The following is a 24,062-nucleotide window of genomic DNA, read 5'->3' as shown; positions in this document are numbered from 1 at the left end:
CCTGTGGCCTAGCTCTCCAAGCAAGACAAAAGCCTGTGCTTCGATAAATTATCTTATAAGCCCTGCTAAGTAAGGAGATAGCGGCCATGTGTGGCTGAGCGCGGACCTTTGAAGCCAAGACCCCCAAACTCCCCAGAAGCAGGAGCTGGCAGCATCCTGTTGCTCACCCGGGGTCACTAACTCAACCGGGCGCTGAGCTCAGCACTCTGCCAGCTCGTTTGGAGGCCGAGAGTTTCCAGTGTGGCCAGAGCCTCCGTGGGTGGAGATGGCCACCGGGACAATCTGCTGAGCTGCGGAAACATGCTGAGGAGCTTGGGCTGCCCCGGGTGGACAAGGTCTAACGGTGTGGAGACGCTACACCGCCTCGAGCAAACCTGGAGAGTGGCGGCAGACGGCCTAGGATGCGGCGCCGCGGAAAGACACCAAGGGCAGGACCGGGGCAGCCCCACGACAGAGGGGCACCAGGGGCCCGGAGCGAGCGGGGCTCGGCAAGGGGAAGACCGAGGCTCGGGCGACAGACAAAGAACTGCAAGGGTCGTGGGGCCGTGGAGGCGACGGGGAGCCGCGGAGGAGCGGCCGGCCACGCGCTTTCTCCACAGCCAGAGGCCAGGGTCCCTGTCATCCCGCGTGCGGGGACCACGCAGCAGCTCCACCTGCTGCAGAGCCCGCACGCCACGGAGTGCCAATCATCCACCTGCGCGGGGGTCCGGGTGCCCTGCCCGCCTCCCGCGCCCGCCCGGCTCGCACCTCCTGGTAGGATGTGGAGAGGTCCTGTCGGATCATGGCACTAGCCTGCTGCGGCTCACCAGGGACCGCGACGCCGCGGAGGCGCGCGCTCCGAGATGTGCCCGCTCCACTAAGATAGACCAGCTCGGTCTACCGCCGAAGACCAGGCGTGGCGGCGCTCGGCGCGTGCGCACCTCCTGCTGCCGCCGGGCCCGCGCGGGCGACGCTGGGAGATGTAGTTCTGTGTGCCCGGAGAGGCTGTGAGAAGATCAACCTCCTGCCAGAGAGGCACGCATGAGTCTTACACTTCCTCTCTTTGTCAGGCAGAGGAACTGAGTGCCTGAATGCAGCGTGGCATGGGGTCCAAGTCAGCTGGGTCGGAGCGCCCAGTAACGGGAAGAGGAAACTTGTGGTTTATAATAGGAATAAATGTCCAAAGAGCCCTGTATTACTAAGCTCACCGTGGACTTCTGTCTTGATTCTTCAAGGCATCCTGCAACGGGAACGTTTTTCTTACAGATTAAGAAATTGAGATACTGGGGATACTTTGTATCAGAAAGGATTGGGAGAGAGTGGTGATCAAGTTAGTTCATCTGGGAAAAGAGCAACAAAATTCTGAGGGGGCAGAGGAGGGAGAGACAGTGTCTCCCTTTGTAGCTCAAGCTGGCCTTGAATTCATAGGCAGTAACCATGCCTCAGCTTCCTAAGTCCTAGGGTTACACCTTTCCCTAATCATATAATCTTTATTCTTTTTTAAAAAAATATTTATTTACTTATTTATTTATTGTGTGTGTGTGCCTGAACGTATAATTGTGCATCTCCTGTGTGCAGGTGACCATGGAGGCCAGAGAGGGAATCACACATCCCAGCCTCCTATGTAGTGCTGGGAACCAAACCCAGGTCCTCTGCAAGGGTAAAAAGTGCTCCTAACCACTGAGCCATCTCTTTAGCAGGTTCCCTCATTCTCAGGTTGCGCACTTGGAAGTCTAGCTCTGCCTCTCACCCACAATTTTCTTGCCACGTTCTGAGCCCTCCTTTTGTCTACCACTGCAGCCAACACCATAGTTCCACAGTACTTTGTAAGAAACAAAAAGAGTCATCCGCAAACACCTACATACCTGTTCAGCCTTGAGCCACAAGCTCTAAATGCGGGGAGAACGGAATGTCTGTGCTGTGACTGGGTGGACTTGAGGACCACATCTTCCTCCTCTCCCTGACGGGAGCCACTCAGCCGTGAAGCAGACAGAGGTTGCTTATTAAACCTCAGCGAGCATTGCTCTGTGTGCCCTGTGCAGCTGCAGCTTGGCGGCCCCGCCCCCGACCTACTCATGACACTTGACTGCCAACCACATCAGAGGAGCCTGGAACTCTTGTATCTCTAGGTGTTTAACAGCAGCAGCAGCTAGTAGAGCCCCCAGACAAGCAAGAGCAGCGGCGGGTGGCTCCCTCTGGAGCAGCAGCTCTCACCCAGGCCTCAGGTAACAGGACCCTTAGCTATGGGGTCCTGTTCCACACATAGTTATACGTGTAGCTCTTACATACACCTAGGTACCAGGACCCTTCGCTCTGCAATATTACCCCTCTTACTAGGCACAGTAGGGCAGAGTTCCTCAGCCTTGACGACAGCCTGTATTCCAGCTCCTGAACTTAGGGAGTCTGAGACTCTTGGCCCTCCGGGCCTGATGGCTCCTGGAAGTCTCCCGTACCGAGGTCCTACAGTTTCCTTTCTCAGGCTTGCGTTGTCTAGACTTGCTCTCCACTCTCTACCTTTGTTGTCTTTGTCCCTGTGCTGGCCACTGTCTCCAACTGTCCAGCGGCTTCTCCGTTAGCTGCCGAGCAGCTGGCTAGCCTTCTGACCACTCAGCTTTGCCTGTTGCTGCTCCCTTGTCTCTACGGCTGCAGCTGTGGTCCTCCGGTTTCCAGCTCGGCCCGCACCACTAGAAGTAGGCAATAAGACCACTAAGGAAAGCTTCTCATTGGGCCTAATGTTGGGACACCAAGGGAGGCGGCACGTGGCACACCATGGGAGAGGAGTCCTCTCACCACGTGAGCCGAACAGTGTTTATATAGTCAGAGAAGGGATTCCAGTCACAAAAGACTTCACATGCAAATGAAAGTTTGTGTTGTTTTTTTTTTAAAGACTTATTTATTATGTATACAGTATTCTGTCTGCACATATCCCTGCAGGCCAGAAGAGGGCACCAGATCTCATTACAGATGGTTGTGAGCCACCATGTGGTTGCTGGGGATTGAACTCAGGACCTTTGGAAGAGCAAGCAGTGCTCTTAACCTCTGAGCCATCTCTCCAGCCCGAAAGTTTGTGTTTTCACCAATCACGTATCCACCTGCTGGGCCACCAGGTGGGAGTGCTCTTCATCAACATGGTTACCCAGAGTTCCACAAGGCTGTGACAGCAAGTAGTATGTCAAGGATGGTGGGAAACAACCCTAGCTGAGGCTGCACCTTCAAGAGCCAAAGCAATGGATTGCAATAGCTGGACAGTTTTCTAAGGCTCCCGTGGAGTGTTCAGAATGGCTGGTGCTGCCATAAGGTAGTCAGCTGGCTATCTAACTGACAGTCTTTCTGCCTAAGACAGCCAGGGCAGCCCAACTGGGGCTGTTTATGGCATCCAGTTGCCCCCACCCTGTAAATGCCTTTGTTTATTTATCAGAATCGAGCATCAGAGGGAAGACTTAAGAACTTAGCAGATGTTTGATAAAAGTTTAACCATTCTCAACCACCTGCCCAGAGTACCAGAGAGAAGTTGGTTCCTTTTGTTTGTCTTAACTCTCACTCTCCCCTGCCCTAGGTCCTCTCCTCCCACATCTGTTAAATGGGCCAGTATACAGACAATACACACTTGATCATAGCCCAAAGCCCGAGAAGCAGCTGTAGACAGTGTGTATGGCAGCTAACACAGAGTAGGTACTCAACAAGTGTTGGTTATGTTTATTAGTGGGATTCTGGCTCATGTATCTCACTTAATAAGAGCTCACAGCACTGGTTGGTTTTTATGTCAACTTAACACAAGCTTGAGTAGTTTTGGGGGAGGGAACTTCAATTGGAAACCTGACCCCACCAGATCGGCCTATGGGCAAAGCTGTGGTGCATTTTCTTCACTGATGATAGATGTGGGAGAGCCCAGCTCATTTGGACAATGCTACCTTGGGCTGGTGGTCCTGGGTTCAATAAGAAAGCAGGTTGATCAAGCCATGAAGAGCAGGCCAGTAAGCAGCACTTCTCCATGGCATCTGGTTCAGCTCCTGCCTCGATTTCCCTGGATGGTGGATTTAGAAGCTGTAGGGTGAAATAAACCCTTTCCTCCCCAAGTTACCTTTAGTCATGATGTTTTATCACAGCAATAGAAACCCTAAGTAAGACATTTAGCAAACAAAAACACATGCAACTAATTAAATTTCTTACTGTGTCAATAAAAGGGTAGGTAATGGAATGTATCACACATAGGACTTTATAGCTGAAAGGAACCAGATAAACCTAGCCCAGGCATACTGGACAATGACATATTTGGAGTCAATACTAGCTAATGCAATAGTCAATTCGGTTTAACAAACACAATGTGCATGCCCACACTGGATCCAGAAGTGACTAAGACACTCAGCTCTCTCATTCCTGTGGTTCTGTTGTGTGAATGGGGAGAGGCCATAAAATAGGGTTTTCAGTCCTTGATGTCCCCAAGGCCCCTCCTCCCACCCTCCTGAGCAGTCACGCTTCAAAAGTGTGTGACTTCTCTTTTGTCACACCAGATTTCTATTTCCTCATGTAGCTTCCTGTTTGCTTGATGTATTATTAGTATGCATGTATGAGATGTTGGGTGGTGTGTGTGTGCATGCCACAGTGTGTCCATGGAGGTCCGAAGACAACTTCTTTAAAGTCTGTTCCGTTCTTCCACCTTTACACAGGTTCCGGGGTTGAACTCAGGTCTGAGGCTTGCAAGCCAAGCACTGTACCACTGAGCTATCTCCCTGCCCCCATGTCCTCTCCGCTGCCCTGGACTCCACACTCCTTTCCCAGCACACACTTTCCCTCCTGGCTTCCAGGACCCCTTGCTTCTACCCTCTTCTTTCCCAGTCTTGTCCCCTGGCTAGTCCTCCTGGCTCTACAAGGTGACCATCTTCAAAACTAGCTTCTCCATCCCCTTTCCTCTGGTTCCCTAGGGGCCAGGGAAGTGGCCATCTCATGGCTCATGGCTTCAATTACTCTCCGCCCTAGAGTCTTGTAATGAGTTTACGTCCCCTCAAAATATTTGGAAGTACCTCAGAATGTGACTTTGTTGAAAACAGGGTCATTGAAGATTTGATCGGACATCAGTAGCATAGGGTAAGCTCTATCCACTAGTACCTGTGTCCTTGTGAAAAGATGGACGGCATCTTACTTTCCCATTGCTGTTGATACTACACCATGAGCAAGGCAACGGATAAAAGGAAGCATTTAATTTGCCTTCAGTTTCAGAGGTTAGCGTCCACGGTGGAAGAGTGAGGCTCACATCACGCTTGATCTGCAACCATGAGGCAGAGAGAGAGAAAGCTCCTCCCCACCCCCACCCCAGGGACACACTTCTCCTCCATCAACATCACACTGCCTAATCCTTTCCAAACAGTTCCATCTTCTGGGACAAAGCATTCAAAGATGAGTCTATGGGAGGCATCCTCCTTCAAACCATCACACACAGTGACATGAAGGCAAGACAGGAGGACACCGTGTGAGACAGAAGCAGCCTGGTGTGACACAGCCCAGCAAGCCAAAGTGGCTCCAGTGAGTCATGTGAGGGCTCAGGTCTCCACTCCATCCCTGGGCCATGTGTGCCCTGGGACAGCTATGAACCCAGCCTGACACAAAAATCACAAACTTACTTAAAATACAGATTTTTTTTTGTAAGTTGATTGTGCAATTCTCAAACATGAACTTTGTGGATGACATGTGTCACAATATCAAGAAATTGGACACACCTATAAATCATCCAGTGTGTGGTCCTTCAGTTCAGTGGCCCTAGGAAACAAACCCACCCCCAAATGCATGCCAACACATCACTCTCTGAGGCCTGGGCTTGTATGCCACTTCACTCAGAGTCCACCTAGAGACAGCGGAGGGCAGCTAGTGAAAGCAGGTACCTGGCACCCAGATGCCCAGGTCTTGGCTCTGCTCTGACCAATCCTGTGGTCTCGGGAGTTAATGAACCTGCCTGTCCCTCGGTTACCTTATGTGTGATACAAAGTATTGCTGCCTATTTGCGATGGTTAATTTTGATTGCCAACTTGATTGTGGAGTAAGGAACCCTAGAGCACTGGTGAGATATTAGTGAGGCATTTCATCCCCGGGGGAATAAATGAGTTATCAGAAGTCTTTAGAGCTGGGTTTCCATCGAACTCAGTCCAGAGGCAGCGCTGCCTGGATGGGCAGGTCCAGGGAAAGGGAAAGGCCCAGATCATCTTTGAGGCTCCCTCTATTCTTCATGACAGAATGCAGCTGGTAAGCTCCAGCTCCCCTCCCAAGACTCCAGCCCCGAATCCAAAGGCTTCTTATTGCTCTAGTTCCAGCCAGGTGACCCACAGCCCTGACTCTCACCCTGACCACCACCTCCTTCCTTCCTGGGCCCAGTCTCCTCTGGGTCACCTCAGGCTGTCGTCTCGGTCTCTTCTGCCACCTGTGCGGCCAGCGACCTGCACCGCGGCCCTTCTGTTTTACCGTTAGACACATTAAGACATAAAGACTAGTACACAGTAGTGGGAAATAGTTTCTGTTTTCTTTTTTAATTTTATTTATTTCATGTGTATGGCATGGGATAGTCCTTTACACTGTGTGAATAAAGATTCACACAGTGATTGGCTTAATAAAGAAGCTGACTGGCCAACAGCTGGACAGGATGAGGTTGGGCGGGAGAACCGGACTAAGGATGCAGGGAAGAAGGAGGAGGGAGTCTCGGGAGTTTCGAGCAGACACAGAGAGAAGCAAGATGAACGTGCCATGTTAGAAGAAGGTACCGCCACGTGCCAGAGGGTAGATAAGAAATATGGGTTTCAGAATTTAAAAGTAGGAGTTAGTAACAAACCTGAACTATTGGCTGAGCATTTATAATTAATAATAAGTCTCTGAATGGTTATTTGGGAGCGGCTGCTGGGACACAGAGAGACTCTGCCTACAATACGGATGTTTTGTCTGCATGTATGTCTGTGCACCACGTTCGTGCCTGTTGCCCAGAGAGGTCAGAAAGGGTGTCAGATTCTCTGGGACTGGAAGTTACTGATGGTATGAGCTGCCATGTAAGTGCTGGGAATTTGAGCCCAGGTCCTCTGGAAGAGCAGCAGGGGGTCTTAAACACTGAGCCACCTCTCTGGCTCCAGTTTCTATTTTCTTTGCTGATCACAATTGCTTCCAAGTATTTTTAAAAATGACTCTGGGTTTGAGTGGCAGAGGGCACTTGGGGCACCTGGAGAATCAGGGTTCAGGTAGATTCCAGTGTGCCTGGTGGACATGTTATTCAAGTATAGGCTGATCCTTAGCTTCTCTGGGAATTGGGCCGCTAGGTGTGGTCAGTAGAAATTGCAGGAAGGAGCTTTTGATTTCAAGAGGGTCCTGACTCACAGGCCTGCAGAAGGTGAAGGAGCTGGGGCCGTCAACAGAATGCTGGAGGGCGGAGATGTTGTCAAGTTGTGTTTGGCCTGAAGGGCCTCTTCAAGGCCACAATCATGTTAGTTGCAACACAATCCCATAAAAGAACCAGGCTAGGAGGATCCCTGTAAGGTCAGCCTTGTACATACATAAACTACCGAGTGAAAACCTGGAGGCGGGTGCGGGGAGGGAGAGAGAGAGAGGAAAGAAAGGAAGGAAGGAAGGAAGGAAGGAAGGAAGGAAGGAAGGAAGGAAGGAAGGAAGGAAGGAAGGAAGGAAGGAAGGAAGGAAGGAAGGAAGGAAGAAAAAGTTAGGAAGTCAGTTGGGCCTGGTGCCACGGCCTGTAATCCAGTTTTCTGGAGGCTAAGGCAGGAGGATCATCTCCAGTTCAGAACATTACAGGCTACATAGTAGGACTTATATCAGAGAGAGAAGCCGATTATAAGGCTGGGTCCTGTCTGGCAGCGCCCCTCCCTAGGTGCCGACGGTGCTCCGCCCCACGGTCCTCCCGCCCGCTCCTTGCGGTCCATGGCGCGCCCGGCGCCCGGGTGGCGGCTGCGGCCGCTGGCGGCGCTTGCCCTGGTGCTGGCTCTGACCCAGGTGCCCACAGCCCGCTCTGGGCAGACGCCGCGCCCCGCACAGCGCGGGCCCCCGGTGCGGCTCTTCACGGAGGAGGAGCTGGCCCGCTACGGCGGCGAGGAGGTAGGCGGCGCTGCCTGGGCCGGCTGCCGTCCCCAGGCCCTAGCTGGTGGCAGGGGACCCACGCAAGGCCCTCATGCCCTACCCTGCGCTTCCCTCGCCCCGCCTTGTCGCTGTGGGTTTGAGTGCAGACCTCAGACCCTTCTGGATTTCAGTGTGAGCACGGCTGGGACCACACGGCCTAGGGTTTGTGCAGGGGCCAGCAAGAGCGCGCTCCCGGGGCTAGCGGGACTGGGGCGGGCCCAGATGATCAGCCCTTCCTTTTCCTGCCCCGGTGTCCCAGGCCTTCTGAAGCCCACCCATCAGACCCTACTTAGTGTCTAGGCCGGTGGGCATGAATGCAGAGCGGGAAACAACGCTCTCCTACATGGGCGGCTGCTTTAGGTGGGGAGGAAGCTGGGTCTAGTTTGGGAGAATTAGTTCAAGGCATTGCAGTGCTTTCCAGGAATGAGTCGTCCCCCCCCCACCCCCGGCCTTTCCTGAGGGGAACCTAAGCACTCAGTGTACAGGAGGGAAGGAAGGACCCGTGTGGATTTGCTGAATCTCTCTGTCCTGTGCTCCTAGCCTCGCCTCCATTAGCCGGCCTTACACTGACCAAATATGCAAGGGCCACTCCTAAACACCTTATGAGTTTAGGCCATAGGTTCCCAACCTGTGGGTCACGACCCCTTTGGATCAAATGACCCTTTTCACAGAGATCCCCTAAGACCATCTGAAAACACAGATATTTACATTACGATTCATAACAAAATTACAGTTATGAAGTAGCAACAAAAATAATTTTATGGTTGGGGAGTCACCACAACATGAGGAACTGTATTAAAGGGTCACAGCATTAGGAAGATTAAGAACCACTGGCACTGGTTTAGACCCGTGGGTCCAGGAGGACACAGGGATAGGAACATGATTGGGAGGGAGGGTGGGGTAGGTGGGTGGGGGCATTTGAATGGTTTTAAGGCCCCGGAGGAGGGAGCTCTTGGTGCAGATGTGTGCAGAGAACCCTGAGCAGAGCAGGCCTGCTGTCTAGCAAGGTGTCCGTTCCCCCGTAACTGATGGGGGTGTCGCACTCTGCACCGTGAGTGCAGTGTGGTTTATGTGGAGCACTACACACGGACCGTCCAGAGCAGCTGCAGAAGAATCTGGGGTTTCCGGTGGGCAGACAGGCTCTTGAGGAAAGGCATCTGGAGACTGCAGGACAAGGACTGAGAGAGACCCTGGTTTTTATATTAATTACACTATGGACTGAGACTTAAGGGTGGCGAGCCCAAAACTTGAGGAGCCAGGGGAGGAGTTGTTGGGGGCAGAGGCAGAGGAGTGCCCTGGGTAGAGTTAGCAGAGCTGTGATGTGCTGGAAATGGCTCTGGTCTACGCTTTGGGTCCAGGGGGAATTACCAATAGCCACCCCCACCCCCAATAGCATCGTGGTTTGTGTGATGCATTATTTGGTCACTCTAAAGCTTAAACCTTTGAATGGTACGTGAGCTTGCGTTCCTGCTGTGCCGTGTGATTTGGGCCAAGTCACTGAGCCTCACAGCTGCCGTATTTTCAATTGTATGGTGTTGGCATCAGGGGGGGGGGGGATATTTCTACTACAGCAGTTTGCAGATGCTGGGGCTGGCCAGCTAGGCAGGCTGGACCAGGAAGGAGGCTGGAGTTCTCCAGCAGATGGATTTCCTTCCTTCCTTCCTTCCTTCCTTCCTTCCTTCCTTCCTTCCTTCCTTCCTTCCTTCCTTCCTTCCTCCCTCCCTCCCTCCCTCCCTCCCTCCCTCCCTCCCTTCCTTCCTTCCTGGAAGGGGTTGTCAAGACGGGGGTCTCACTATGTAGTTCTGGCTGTCCTGGACTCACTATGTAGACCATGGTGGCCGAGGAATTCATAGAGATCTTAAGGCAGGCATGGCAAGGCATCACCATGCCTGCCCTGGTGGAGTTCCTTTTTCCTCAGGGAACCTCATGGCCTTTCAGTGAGTTGGCGAAGGTCACACCCACCCAGATTATCTGTGATGACTTCTCTACCACACCTGGCTGAGAACTGATAAACTTTGGTTGGTAGCACTTCTGAGTGGATGTGTAAGACTCGTCACGTGGTTACAGCGAGTTCCTCCTCTACACAGGCATTTTGTGACGCTGGAATGAGACTCGGCATGGCAATCCTTAGCCAGTGTCAACTGCCGCTAGCCTCCTTAGCTTGTGTGAAAGTTAATTGAGAACACTGAAGGAAACCTCAAGCCCAGACACTTCAGTTTTCATCTACTTTCTGTTACTTTCTCCTATCCCTAGTAGTCTGTTGATAAATCCCTGTTCTATGACCCACAGACAGGTCATGGGTGCTGCCTGCAGTTAGAAGAACATGGCCTCAGACCACAGGAGGGCAGTGTTTTCTCTGAAAAAAAAAAAAACAAAAAAAACCCACCCATAGCAGATTCCCTCTTTTCCAAAAAGGGGTGCTGAGAAGCTGGTCTGGCTCAGCCCTGGCCTGGGCCCAGAGGATGGTGAGGTGCAGGTGCTCTGGCCAATGACCAAGCCTGCCTGCCAGCTGTACCCACACTCACTTAACTTCCTCTCTGCCCAGTGCTTCCATGGCCCCTGCATTGGAGCTACTGAGGCACTTGCCACTGACCTCTGCCTGGCCAGAGACAGGCAGAAAGGCCAGATGCTAAGGCGCATGTCCCAGGTGAAGGACATCGAAAGCTCCCGTACCCTCCTGTCATGTATATGTCTCTGGGCTAAGGATGCCCTCTGGTGGGCAGCAAGATGGGCAGGAAGAACCTTGTGTTCCAAAGCTCCATATGTGGTCCTGCCTCCCCCAGTCACGCTGTATCGTTTAACCTCCTTGGATCCAGACAGCCTTACTCAGCAGGGTGTGGTGGGGCAAGCCTGGAATCCCAACTCTCAGGAGACAGTCAGGAGAACTGAGTTCAAGGCCAGCCTAGGTTATATAGCAGGCCGTGTCTCAAAGCTCACACTTGTGCGCATGCGCACACACAGACCCATGCACATATGCACAGCTAACAGCCTCACCCATAAGAGAGCGTGAGAATCTTCCAGACTCCTTCCAGTTTTAGCTTCAAACTCTGAGCAATTTTGGAATTGCATTTTCATTGTTCTGGTTTTTGAGACAAGGTCTCACTATTTGGCCCTGTATCTTAGGGTTTCTGTTACTGTGGTGCAACATAATAACCATGACCAAAGGCAGCTTGGGAGGAAAGGGTTTATTTCATCTTACACTTCCAGGTCATACTCCATCCACTGAAGGAGGTCAGGGCAGGAACTCAAGCAGAGCAGGAACCTGGCTGGGGGCAGGAACTGAAGCAGAAGCCATGGAGGGGTGTTGCTTAAGGGCTTGCTCCTCACAGCTTGCTCAGCCTGCCTTCTTATAGCACCCAGGACCACCAGTCCAGGGGTGGCACCGCCCACAGTGAGCTGGGCCCTCCCAATCAATCATCAAGAAAATGAACCACAAGTCAGCCTATAGGCCAGTCTTAGGTAGATATATTTCAATTGACGCTTCCTCTTCCAAAATGTCTTTAGCTTATGTCAAGTTGACATAAAACTAGCCAGCCTACCCTGGCTGGCCAGGAACTCACTGTGTAGACCAGGCTGGCCTCAAACTCATCCACCTGCCTTTGCCTCTTGAATGCTGGGATATGCACACTCACACCTAACTGGAATTACATTTGATATACATTTCCATTAGGAAAACCAGTTTTTGTTGTCTGATTCTTCTTGAGTTTACAGCTCTTAAAACTTAGATTAGGCTTTTCCGGTTTGCGGTCATCTCTCTTGAGTGGCAGCTGCCAAAATGATGTTCAATCCCTTTGTGACTTCTGACCAAAGCAAGAACTGGAAAAGGCATTCCAGTGTCCCTTTCCACCATGGGAGGAAGGTTACCTCTGAAAGGATGGCAAAGGTCAGGCTGTACGAGGACACCACAGAGGTCAGTGAATTGTCAAAGTGGTCCAGGTTTACAGGAAGGAAGGTGTCATTGAACAAGTGCAGAGGGCAGTGGGGGGGGGGGCTTAACAGTACAACTGTCCATGTTGCCGTTTACCCAGAGGGTGGTTGTTACCCAGGCTGGAGTTAAAGGCCACAGAAAATGGTCTTTACTGCATGTAGAGCCAAATCAAACCAAGAAGAAAGAAGAAACAACTGAGAAATAGAGCAAAAGAGGATCTTATAAAACTTGCCTTAAAACTGTTAGATGGAAATGGAAGCAAAGCACCGACTTAGAGGAGGGTTAACAGCAGCGGACACTCTGCAAGAACAACTAAACATTTCAGGCTTGTCCACTGCCCCACCCTGCTGAGCTGGACTCCTGGAACATAGACGGCTACTCCCAGACGTCAGTTGATATGGACCCACATCTAGCTGTGGGTCCCCAAATGTGGCACCTACCCAGGCGGAGAAGGCAGTGGGTGTCTCTGGTCATTCTATCCACCCAACCAAGGCCCCCACCCACGGTCTCCCCTCTCAGCCACTGTTCCCCGACAGTCTGAACCCCAGTGCCTTGTGAAGGGAGCAAACCGGTCTCCAGGAGAGACTCCTCCTCACACACCTGGTGTTCGGAGGTTGATGTCACATGGCTGTGTCACAATGCTCCTAAAAAGGTGCCACGCACACCTATCTGCCCTTCCTGTAATCTCCTCTTAGCACGGCGCCCTCAGCATGTAGTTTAATAAGGACATAAATGTCTTACGGGGAAGAAATGAAGAGTGTAGGCAATAAGAAAAGCAAAGAAGCGACGGACGGGAAGCTGGACAAACACTGCAGTTAAACACATGTGGGAGAGGGGCGGGTGTTGAGACAGGCCCGCTGAGTAGCCCAGGCTGGCCTCCCAGGTACTATAGTTACACCTTTTTTCTTGACACAGTGTCTCACGTAACCTCGTCTGCCCCGGAACATATTATAGAGCCGGGGATGACCTGAAGCTTCTAAGCCTCCTGCCTCCACCTCCAGAACAGGGGGTGACAGGTGTGAGCCACTGCTTAGTTTATGCAGGGGGTGGAAGCCAGGGCTTTCGTCATCCTAGGTGAGCATCTACCAACTGAGCCACATCTGCAGGCCTGGTCACCCCTACAGTACCTCTGGGCTTACGTAAGCCTTACCTACTTAAGGAATAAACCCTTCCTTCCAAGGTGTCTTGGTCATGTCATGTCACCGCGACAGAAAAGCAGCTGCTATAACGGGCAGTCATCTCTCAGGCCAGTGCTGTGATGGTCTGCTACCTTCTCTAGCTGTAACCACCTGTTCCCCAACTTTGACTGCTTATCAAGTGAGCTATCTAATCCAGAGCAGTGTTCTCCACCTTCCCAATGCTGCGGCCCTTTAACACAGTTCCTCATGTGTGGTGACCCCAACCATAACATTATTTTGTTGTTGCCTCTTCATAACTGCAGTTTTGCTACTGCCATCAATCATATTGTGACCCGCAGGTTGAGAACCACTGATCTAGAGGAACAGGAATGCAGGGCACACGGTTCGGTGTTTCTGAAGGACAAACTGACATCACAAGGAAGTGGAATGCAGTTCATAGGAAGGTGTTCAAACCACTGTCCCCCGGGGTTCCAAGACCGGAAACAGCCAGTGCCCGCAGCACCCCAGCTCTATGAGCGTATGCAGTGACACCCATGAGATGAGGTCCCTGCCAGGTGCACAGACTTCATAAGGCAGGGTCCCATGGGCCTGTGTAAGTGACAGGCACTTTCCAGTACATGGAAGCAGAGTTGCCTATAAGAAGCAAAACGTGGGGCTGGGAAGATGGCTCAGCTTTTGAGAGCTTTGCTGTGTGACCCTGAAGACAAGAGTTCAGATCCCAGCACCCACTTAATAAGCTGGGGGTCCTGCACACACCTATAACCCCAGCTCCAAAGAGGGTGGAGACAGGAAGGTCACTGGGGGTCACTGGGGCTTGCTGGCTTCCAGCCTAGCCGAGAAAATGGGAGCCTTGGGTTCAGGGAGAGACCCTACCTCAAAGGAATAGCTGGAATGTCAGAGAGGATCCATTGCCATCCATTACCCACCTCTGGGCTCTTTGTGTATGCACAGGTATGCACAGCCCGCCCCCCACATGTCCATGTTCTCATAGACGTACACACACACAACTGTGATTTTTAAAAGTTGTTTAGCCTGCATGGATGTCTACACCGCATGTGCCATTGTGGTGCCTGGTGCCCACTGAGGTCAGAAGTCAGATCCCCTGGAATTGGAGATGCAGATGGTTGTGAGCTGCCATGCAGGTGCTGGGAATCAAACCCAGGTTCTCTTATCCACTGAGCCATCTCTCTAAGCCCAAATAAATCTTTTTTTTAGAATAGAAGCAAAATAAAAAGTGGATCACTGCGTGCTTAAACCCACATGTGTCTGTTGGGTGACAGGGCAGTGCCCTGACTGAACTCATCCAGCGTTTTGTGCTCTTTTGATTTGTATTTTATTTGTTTTGTTTTTTGAGATAGAGTCTTACATAGCCTAGGCTAGCCTCAAATTTGATAAGTAGCTGAGACTAACCTCGGACCTCTGATCCTCCTGCCTCCGCTTCCTGAATGCTGAGATTACGGAGCGCACCACCCTGCCTGGCTCTCCTGCCTGGCTCTCCCGTCTGCTTCAGCTCCTGACTGTTTTACAGTGGGCACTGCCACACTCTCCACGGTGCTTTCTGACTTCCCCAGCTCTGCTGAGTGGGTACCACATTGCCTATGAGGTGGTGAGCCTGCCAGGGTCAAGCCTTGCGACCCACCACCATTCCCACCCAGCTTGTGGTGAGCAGTCCTCACTGCCTGTTTAGAGAGCCAGGTTTCTCCCTGCTCCTCACGCCTCTCCCTGCTCCTCACGCCTCTCCCCTGCTCCTCACACCTCTCCCCTGCTCCTCACACCTCTCCCTTCTTTCTAGGAGGATCAGCCCATCTACTTGGCAGTGAAGGGAGTGGTGTTTGATGTCAGCTCTGGAAAGGGTAAGTGACTCTTTCTTTCTGGGGAACTCAGGGCCGGAGCAGGCTGGGGCCTGGAGGAAAGAGGCAATGGGCTATGTCAGGCAAGGCCCTCCCCTTCCCTCTGAAAGACCTGATGGAGCTAATTCCTGCCAGTGTTTTACCAAAAGAGGTCTGTCTACTCAGTATTTCCTATCAGCGCCATGTTCCCATTTGAAGGGCTCTGGAATCCAGTTCAAACCCAATGAGCATTCTAGTTGAAGCCAGAAAATTGCCCCTTAGCTAAGAGTTGCTGATGTAGAAGGTGACAGAACATGGTGACACCACCATGGAACAGTTTCCCCTGTCTTTTTATAAATTTTATTTTCTGTGTGTGGGTGTTTTGCCTGCGTGTATGTCTGTATACCATGCGCATGTAGTACTCACAGAAGCCAGAAGAGGACGTTGGATCCCCTGGAACTGGAGTTATAGTTGGTTGTGAGCCATCATGTGGGTGCTGGGAATTGAACCTGGGTCCTGTACAAGAGTTAGTGCTCTTAACCACTGAGCCATCTCTCCAGCCCCAGGAGGTGGGTTTTCATGACATCCTGTAAGGAGACTTGGCTTCCTGAGGCATTTGAGACCAGAGGCTCTTTTTGTCTGTGTATACATCTACATGCATACATACATACATACATAATCTGTGTTTCTGTATACATCTATATACATACATACATACACAGAGATAAAACATACCATATACATACACCCTATACACACACACACACACACACACACACACACACACGCATGCATGCACGCACACGATTGAACCCAGGACTTTATGTATGATAAAGTCGTACTTTATCATACTTTAAGTATAATAAAAGTAGGCAAGTACTCTACCACTGAGTCACACCCCATTCCCCCCTTCTCATTTTAAAATACTTACTTTGAGGCAAGTGCAGGCTAGCCTTGAACATGCAAGCCTCCTTCCTAGCTGTGATTACAGACCTGCATTGTTAGTCATTTTTAGAGAGACTACATTGTATGTTTTCTGCAAACCACCACTTAGTTGGCAGGTGTGCCTCACTCATGTTCTGGGTTAGTGGAGCACCATTCTGGGTTAGTGGAGCACCATTCTGGGTTAGCGGAGCACCATTCTGGGTTAGCGGAGCACCATTCTGGGTTAGTGGAGCACCATTCTGGGTTAGCGGAGCACCATTCTGTTAGCGGAGCACCATGTAGACTCAGGCCTCCCATCTGCCCTGCTGTGTTCATCTTCAGAACTACAGCCTTTCTGAGGATTGAGGGGTCTGGAGAACCCCTGAGTGTAAGCTCCTGGCTGCTCTCCATGCACACCCAAACTCTCCCTCACCCCATTGCAGAGTTTTATGGGCGAGGAGCCCCCTATAATGCCTTGACCGGGAAGGACTCTACCAGAGGTGTGGCCAAGATGTCACTGGATCCTGCAGACCTCACTCATGACACTGTAAGCTGATGAACATTTGTCTGCTTCCATGTATGGGTTTTGTTACTGTTTTCTGTCTTTTTTTTTTTTTTTTTTTGAGACAGGGTCTCACTATGTATTCCTGTCTGGGCTGGAACTCTCTATGTAGACCAGGCTGGCCTCAAACTTACAAGACTAACTCTGCTTCCTAAGTGCTGGGATTAAAGATTTACATCACTAAGCCAAGATGACTTTGGTTTTTTGTTTGTTTGTTTTAAGTCTCTGGGTTTAACAAAGTTCTTTTATTTCTGTAGATTGGAACTCAGGCCCCCCACAGGCCAGGCAAATGCTCTGCCACTGGGCAAGATCCTTGGTCCACAGAACTTCTTAATAAGCAGTTACTTAGCCTCTGTGGTGTAGTGGCCAACTACTTTCTTGAAATGCATTATCTTACTGGGTCACAGTTGGGTGGTATTTTGATCGCATTCTGACAATAAAGTTTGCTTTAAGTCAGAGGGCGGAGCTAGCTACTAGCTGACCAAAATTAACCATAGAGGTCTTGAAGGACCGAGGACAGACAGGAGACAGGAAGTAGTAAGGCGGGGCTGAGATCTCAGCCCTTTTGGATGGAGGAATGGAAGAGAGAGGAGGTCATTGGTGGGTTTTCCATTGCTTCTCTGATCTTTCAGGTTCTTACCCTGATATCTGACTCCCGATTTTTTTATTGATAAAGAATAATTAGATAAATGCTTCAGGTCACCCCTACTTAGGAGCCTCCCATGGCTCCTCACTGTCTACAGACTTAAGTCCAAGCTCTGGGTGGACTTGTCATCCGACATAGGAGACCTCAACACTTGTCCCCAGCCTGCCCAGAAGCTTGACATCCCTGTGGTCTGCACTCCATCCATACCCCATCCTGAGCCCACTCTTGGGAGCTGCCATAGCCTAGTTGATGGACTGGGGAGAAACAGAATCACCCTCCATGCTCATGCTTTGTGCAGAAAGAAACAGCATTTTTGTTTTGTTTTGTTTTTTTCAAGACAGGGTTTCTCTGTGTTGGTTTGGTGGCTGTTCTAAAACTCATTCTGTAGACCAGGCTGGCCTCGAACTCACAGAGATCTGCCTGGCTCTGCCTCCCAAGGGCTAGGATTAAAGGCGTGTGTCACCACTACCCGGCTTTTGGAACCAGCATTTTTTTAAAATGGGGCGGATTATAGTAAGGCTTGGTGATGCACGCCTTTAGTCCTAGCACTTGGGAGGCAGAGGCAGGCAGGTTTCTGAGTTTGAGGCCAGCCTGGTCTACAGAGTGAGTTCCAGAACAACCAGTGCTACACAGTGAAACTCTGTCTTGAATGCACACCTGTAGCTAGAGTTTCCCTGCCTGGCCCACAGTCAGGACAAATCTCTGTCACCCGCCAGTCCCACAGCCACTCAGACTCAACCAAGTAAACACAGAGACTTATATTGCTTACAAACTGTATGGCTGTGGCAGGCTTCTTGCTAACTGTTCTTATATCTTAAATTAATCCATTTCTATAAATCTATACCTTGCCACATTGCTCATGGCTTACCAGCATCTTCACATGCTGCTTGTCATGGCGATGGCTGGCAGTGTCTCCCTGCCTCAGCCTTCTGCTTCCCAGGATTCTCCTCTCTCCTTGTCCCGCCTATATTTCCTGCCTGGCCACTGGCCAATCAGTGTCTTATTTATTGACCAATTAGAGCAATTTGACATACAGACCATCCCACAGCACACACACACCCAAAAAGGGAGGGGGGCAGTGGAGGCTGGCAAAGTAGCTCAATAGGTAAAGATGCTATTTGTTAATCTTCATGACCTGAGTTCAATCCTTGGGACCTGAATGGAGAGAGAAGTCAACTGGAGGTTAGGAACTGACTCCAGCAAGCTGTCCTTTGACCTCTGCATGCACACACATAAAAATAAATGTAATCTCAAAATTAATTTTTTAATTTAATTTTTTTATGTGCATTGGTGTTTTGTCTGTGTGAGGGTGTCAGATCCCCTGGAACTGTAGATATAGACAGTTGTGAGCTGCCATGTGGGTGCTGGGAACTGAACCCAGGTCCTCTGGAAGAGCTGAGCCATTGCTCCAGCCCTAAAATTAATTTTTTAAATAGTGATCCCTACAATAGGCTGTCATTTACCTGAATTATACTCATCAAATAAGTATAAATAAATTGAGATAATTTAAATTATTATTTTTGTTGTTGTTGTTGTTGTTGTTTTCAAGACAGGGTTTCTCTGTGTAGCCCTGAACCAGGTTGGCCTCAAACTCAGAGATTCATGTGCCACTATTGCCTGGTGAGATAAGTCAAATTCTTAAGCCATAACATTACAGAGAGAAATTAAGGGGAAGCATCTAGTCAGCCTCCCATTACTGTAACAAAATATTTGAAATAAATAATCTTAAAAATTATTTTTATTTTTGTGTATGTGTGTGTCCATATCAGTTTGTGTGCCACACATGCATGTGCCTGTAGAGGCCAGAAGAGGGCACCAGATCCCCTGGACTCTGAGGCAGTTTTGATGTGGGTGTTGGGAACCATACTTGGGTCCTCTACAATGGGTGCTCTTAACCACCGAGCTCTCTCTCTCTCCAGCCTTGTAAACAATATCTAAAGAGAAAGGGGTTAATCTGGAGGCTGATGTCCATCACTGCCTGATCTCATGGCTGGAGCATGAGACAGAGAAAACCCATACTCCTCTTGACCAGGAAGCAGAAGAGAAAGGGGAAGTGGCCAATGTCCCACAATTCCTGTGGAGGGCATACTCTCAATGTAAGGACCTCTTTCTAGGCCCTGCCCCTAAAGTCTCCATCACCTCCCAATAACTCCACCCTGGAGACCAAACAATTAACATGGGGACCTTTCATAAAGTGACACTCTCCATCCAAATCACAGCAGTGTACTGAAATGTGTACCACTATCAAGAGGTAGACACAGGCTATCGGGCAGCCCATCCAAGACTGGGTATCCTGTGGACAATAATTCCTTTATCAGCTGACCAGCAAAATTGATGAAGCCATTGCTCCCCTGCATTCTTGCCCTGCACACACACTTGACACTCTACCTCTGTACAGACACTTTGCACCTATACCCTGCATTCATATACCCTGAACATACTCTGCTCACAACCTGCACACACATGCTGTACTCACCCCTGTACACACACACACACACACACACACACACACACACACACACACACACTGCACTCACATCCTGTAAACACCCTCACTTACCCTCTGCACACATACTCTGTATACCTAGGGCTGTTTCTTTAAAAGTCCATTGTCTGAAGGCAGAGTTTTTCTTTGGGACCGTGGGCTTCCCAAATAACCACATGAAGACTTACTATTAATTACAAATGCTCGGCTGATGGCTCAGGCTTGTTACTAACCAGCTCTTTCAACTTAAATTAACCCACAATTCTCATTTACACCCTACCATGTGGCAGTACCTTTCTCATCACAGCATGTTTGTCTCCTGCGTTCTTAGTGTCTGGCTGGCAACTCGGCCCTCCTTCCCAGCATTCTCTCAGTTTGGCTCTCCTGCCTAACCTCTTCCCGCCTAGCTATTGGCCAGTCAGGTCTTTATTAACAATGACAGTCACACATCTTCACAGTGTACAGAAGGATTATTCCACAGCAGTTGCCCATTATTTGACCTAAGATGGTTTTTCCATATATTTCTGGCAAGTGGGGGGCACCATAAACACAAAGGTGAGCCTCATCCATTGCACTTCAGATATGCTGACCCCTGCAATTTCCCCAAACACAAGAAACTCAACTATATAACCTGTGGTGGTAAGGACTGTGTTCCTGCGCTCTCCTAAAAAGTTTTGGGTTTTTTTTTTTTTTAAGCGTGTTTTTCTCTTGCATTTGAGGTTTGGGGTGGGTAAGGCAGGGGCAGAGAGAGGTCAGTGCCTCTCTCTGTGGTCAAATTCAATTTGCTCACCTCCATCTCCCATTTCTTCTTCCCAAGACGGGTCTCACAGCCAAGGAGCTGGAGACCCTGGATGACGTCTTCAGCAAGGTGTACAAAGCCAAATACCCCATTGTCGGCTACACGGCCCGCAGGATCCTTAATGAGGATGGCAGCCCCAACCTGGACTTCAAGCCTGAAGACCAGCCCCATTTTGACATAAAGGATGAGTTCTGATGTCTAGCTGCAAAGGGCTGGTTCTAGGGTGAGGTGGGGGGACAGGGGTTAAATGTCCCATGGAAGAAGCTGAGGAAGCCTCCAGGTCCCTTGCATTTGAATAAAGCTGATGTTGAACTGGGAGACTGCTTCGGAATGTCTTTGGTCGGGGCTCTGCCTGCCTGGGTGACCCTGTCTGCACAGGGTGGTACTCCCAGGGGCAATTACAGGTCCATCGCTAGCTACCCGGGCAGTGGGGCTGTGAGGGACCTTCACCGCTTCTCCACTCACTTCTACGCTCCTGGGTTCCCTACCACAACCACGTTACTGTGTAGTAAGGATAACAATAAATACCCCACTGCTACAACAGACTTCTGTCTCTGCCCCTTGTTCGCACAGCTTGCAGGCTGAGGTGCCTAGCTTGGTCCTGCTGTCCTTGTGCCTGTGAAGAGGCCGGGAGGTAAGGGCCATGGAAGCCGTGGCCGCTGGAGGGATGATGAGGAAGGGCCAGACTGGAGCCTGGAGTCCAGCATGGCAGAGCCTGGCCAGGGGTCATTCAGAGAACGCTGACACCCACACCTCACACTGTCGTTCAGGTCCCAGGAGGAAATCCCTCCTCTGGGGGTATTGTCCCATCACTACCGAAACAGACTCCAGAGTGATTTATCTCCACGCCCTTTACCAACCCACGGGCATAGCTGTCTCGGTGGGGGACACTCTGGTAGTGATGGCAACCCCAAACAGACGACATACAGGTCAATCCCAGCAGTGTACAGCCCTGGAAAACACTGACCTCCCACACACCTTGGCTTGGCAGCGGCGAGAATGCCTTTCTTTAGGCTCTGATCTCCGCAGAAGGCCAGAGCATCCAAACCTGGCTGGGATTTTCCGACAATGCTGCGCCCCCTGGTCCCCCCAATCCTGCACCGCCAGGGCTGTTTCCCCTGCCGGCCTCAAGCTCCTTACCTTCCTTCACAGCTGCCACCTCAGCTGCCGAGGGGCCTCTCTCCGGTATTAGTCTCTCACTTCGAGATTCCAAACCAGACCCGGCAGGATGGAGCCCACCAGTCTGAGCAGCGGCATGGGCCGCAGGAAGGGCAGTTCAGAGGGCACAGATGGGCGGGGAATCTGCTCCACCGGCATAGATCCCTGCGGGCCCAAAGCCTCCCTCCTGACTCCACCCACCTTTCTGTTCGGCGATGCCAGCAGCTGGCTGGGAGCCCCGTTCCTTTCTGAGGATGACTTTTTCTTTCATGATCTGAAGACAGGCACCCAGCGTCATTTCTACTCTTCGTGGGAACCACAAAGCCCCTCCCAAGGTCACAGGGGCATAGGTTGTTTGGGACAAGTCCAGTCCTCTGTGGCTCCTTCCCACGTTACCTCCTTAGGGTCTCGTGAGACAGTACCTTGCTGTCTTGGGCGCTTCAGCACTTGGCATGTAGCAGATGTGCATGGTCTTTAGAGGTGGGTTTCAGAGTCACACCTGCGTTTGACTCCTGATTTCATCACTGCAGCTCTGGTGAGGCTCGTTAGCTTCTTGGAGCTTTGGTTTCTTAATGTATATAATGAGGGCAAAAGTAGCCACCGCACAAGGCTGGCTCAGGACTGGGGGAGGCAGGTGCGTGTTGTACCCAGCTGGCCCCGACACCAGTGAGTGCTGCATTTTCTCCACATTCGTCCCCCTCTGCAGCAAGCCACCCTCACCTTCCAGGCCAGTAGGCCTTTCCCAGCAGGGGTATGGCCACAGGCAGGCGGAGGGCATTCGGGGCATGCCCAGTGGTGGGTCAACAGACTGGGCTTTGGAGGGCGGGCAGATGGGCAGCGGGTGCCAGCCTGAGCGGGAGCCCTAGCCTGGCTCTCCTGGTGGAGGGTCCCCTCCTGCAGCTTCAGGGCTCTCAGATGCCCTGTGGAGCCTCCCTGCATCCCAGGGGCATCAGGGAAACCCACCTCACTCCAGGGAATGGCTTGGGCTCCATTTTTGGTCCCCAGGACCTCATCACAACTGTTTCAGTGGCCCTAGCTCACCTCATCCCAAACCTCCCTGGTGACTTGGTTCTTGGCCTGGTCCCACTTCGCCCAGGACTGGGCATGCACTCTGGTGGTGCTATACTCAGTCTCTTCTGGACCCATGCACATGCTGTCCACACTGGCTGCAAAACCCCTGTGGTGGCACAGATCCTGCTGAACTGAAGTCATAGTTTATGATTCCAGCTTCCCATGGGGCTGGACAGCCTCACTGGGTTGCCAAACCCATGCCACCTAGCACAAGGAGCCTCGAATGTTTGATCCCACGAACAGAAAGTGAACATGTAGGAAGAAATGAACTGTGAATGACTTGGTGCCCCTCTCTTTGGGCACAGCCTTCCCCAGCCACCCTCTCCACCACACTCAGGGCTGCGTGTGTGAATGCTGATCCTCCTCTTGTCCTGCCAAGCTCTCCTCTCCGCCAGAGCCTACTTGGGTTATCATTTCCCAGACCAACCTTGCCAGAGTGTTTCCACAGCTCATCATCCAGAGGCTGCGTGAAAATAGCAAGAGTTCCCCAGGCAACCACAGCACAAGTGGTGACCAGCCTGGGCACTCTGGGAGGGAAACAAACACTGCCCTTGCTGGGGATCTTGGCTGCCCAGGGAGCCAGCTGGGCGGCCTCTTCTGGCCTCAGACCACCTGCTCTGGAGCCCAGAAGGAAACAGGCAAGAGGAGACTCCCTGGAGCCAGCCCATCCGTCAGTTTTGGGGCTGCCACCCTGTCCCCTCCCAGTGGGATCACTGAGGGCCACTGCTAGCTGCCCTCGTGTCCAGAGACCCACCTGAGTGGTCAGAAGGATGTGAGCAGTTATCAGCCAGGGACTCCATCTTACAGCCCAAGCCTCCTGATGCTTTAGGCTTGGCTCAAGTCCTCAGTTCCCTGGCTCTAAGCCCTCCCTCCCTCTAGTAGGGCACACAGCCTGGTTCTTGCCTTGTTCCTGTCTGGGATGTTTAGAGGGTGTGGGGGTGTCACCAAAGGTGTTGGAGGTCCTGGGGAGTGGGGGGGCAGGTTGTGAACTGCTGCAGTTACTAGAAGAGAAGGGCTAGAGGGTAAAGCAACCACGGCCAGGAAGCAGGGCTCTAGTACCACCTGCGGGAAGGAGACCAGCAGCTGAGATCCAAGCTGGTTCGCAGGCAGAGCCTGGAGGTGGCCCTGGGTGCGTGCAAGTGGAACACCAAGGGTCTGTGGCTCCTTTGGAATGGCCTGGCTCTTTGGCTCTCTGTGGCTACTGTCTCAGACCATCTCCCTGGAAGGAGACGCTTGCTGCATGCCTTCACTCTAGTTATCTCTTACTCCTCAGAGGAGATCTGGCAAGTTCAGGGTGATATAGCCATAAACACCCCTGTAATCTCCAATTCTGCTCTGGTTCAGCATCACTCACCCTGATATGCTTGTCTGAGTCTGCAGCTGGGTAGATAGCCCATGCTTGATCTGGGCAAGGACCATGTGCTGGATCTCTGTATTTGTATATG

General features: G+C 51.4%; 2 protein-coding genes across 4 annotated transcripts in view; one reads left to right on the top strand and one right to left on the bottom strand.

Moving 5' to 3' along the window:
- Positions 1-21,740, bottom strand: part of Pacc1 (proton activated chloride channel 1) — a 45,213-nt gene extending 23,473 nt beyond the window's left edge. The window contains exon 1 of one of the 3 annotated variants that reach the window (XM_076548222.1): positions 21,529-21,740. Coding sequence is in view for 2 of the 3 variants with exons in the window: in XM_076548221.1 (XP_076404336.1) it covers positions 748-783 (36 nt within the window). In the remaining variant the exon portion in view is untranslated. Of the gene's footprint in view, positions 1-747; positions 1,231-21,528 lie in introns of those variants that run through there. The other 2 variants (XM_076548221.1, XM_076548223.1) reach the window with 2 other exon arrangements.
- Nenf (neudesin neurotrophic factor) lies at positions 7,842-20,706 on the top strand. Its single transcript, XM_006972099.4, has 4 exons — positions 7,842-8,055; positions 14,936-14,996; positions 16,340-16,443; positions 20,407-20,706. The coding sequence occupies exons 1-4, from the start codon at positions 7,882-7,884 to the stop codon at positions 20,581-20,583; spliced, it is 516 nt and encodes a 171-aa protein (XP_006972161.1). The 5' UTR covers positions 7,842-7,881; the 3' UTR covers positions 20,584-20,706.
- Positions 21,741-24,062: the final 2,322 nt, after the last annotated feature.

This window comes from Peromyscus maniculatus, chromosome 11 (genome assembly GCF_049852395.1).
Source record: "Peromyscus maniculatus bairdii isolate BWxNUB_F1_BW_parent chromosome 11, HU_Pman_BW_mat_3.1, whole genome shotgun sequence".
Taxonomy (NCBI): domain Eukaryota; kingdom Metazoa; phylum Chordata; class Mammalia; order Rodentia; family Cricetidae; genus Peromyscus; species Peromyscus maniculatus.
Note: the sequence above shows the minus strand (reverse complement) of the source record. Positions and strands in the feature narration are given on the sequence as shown.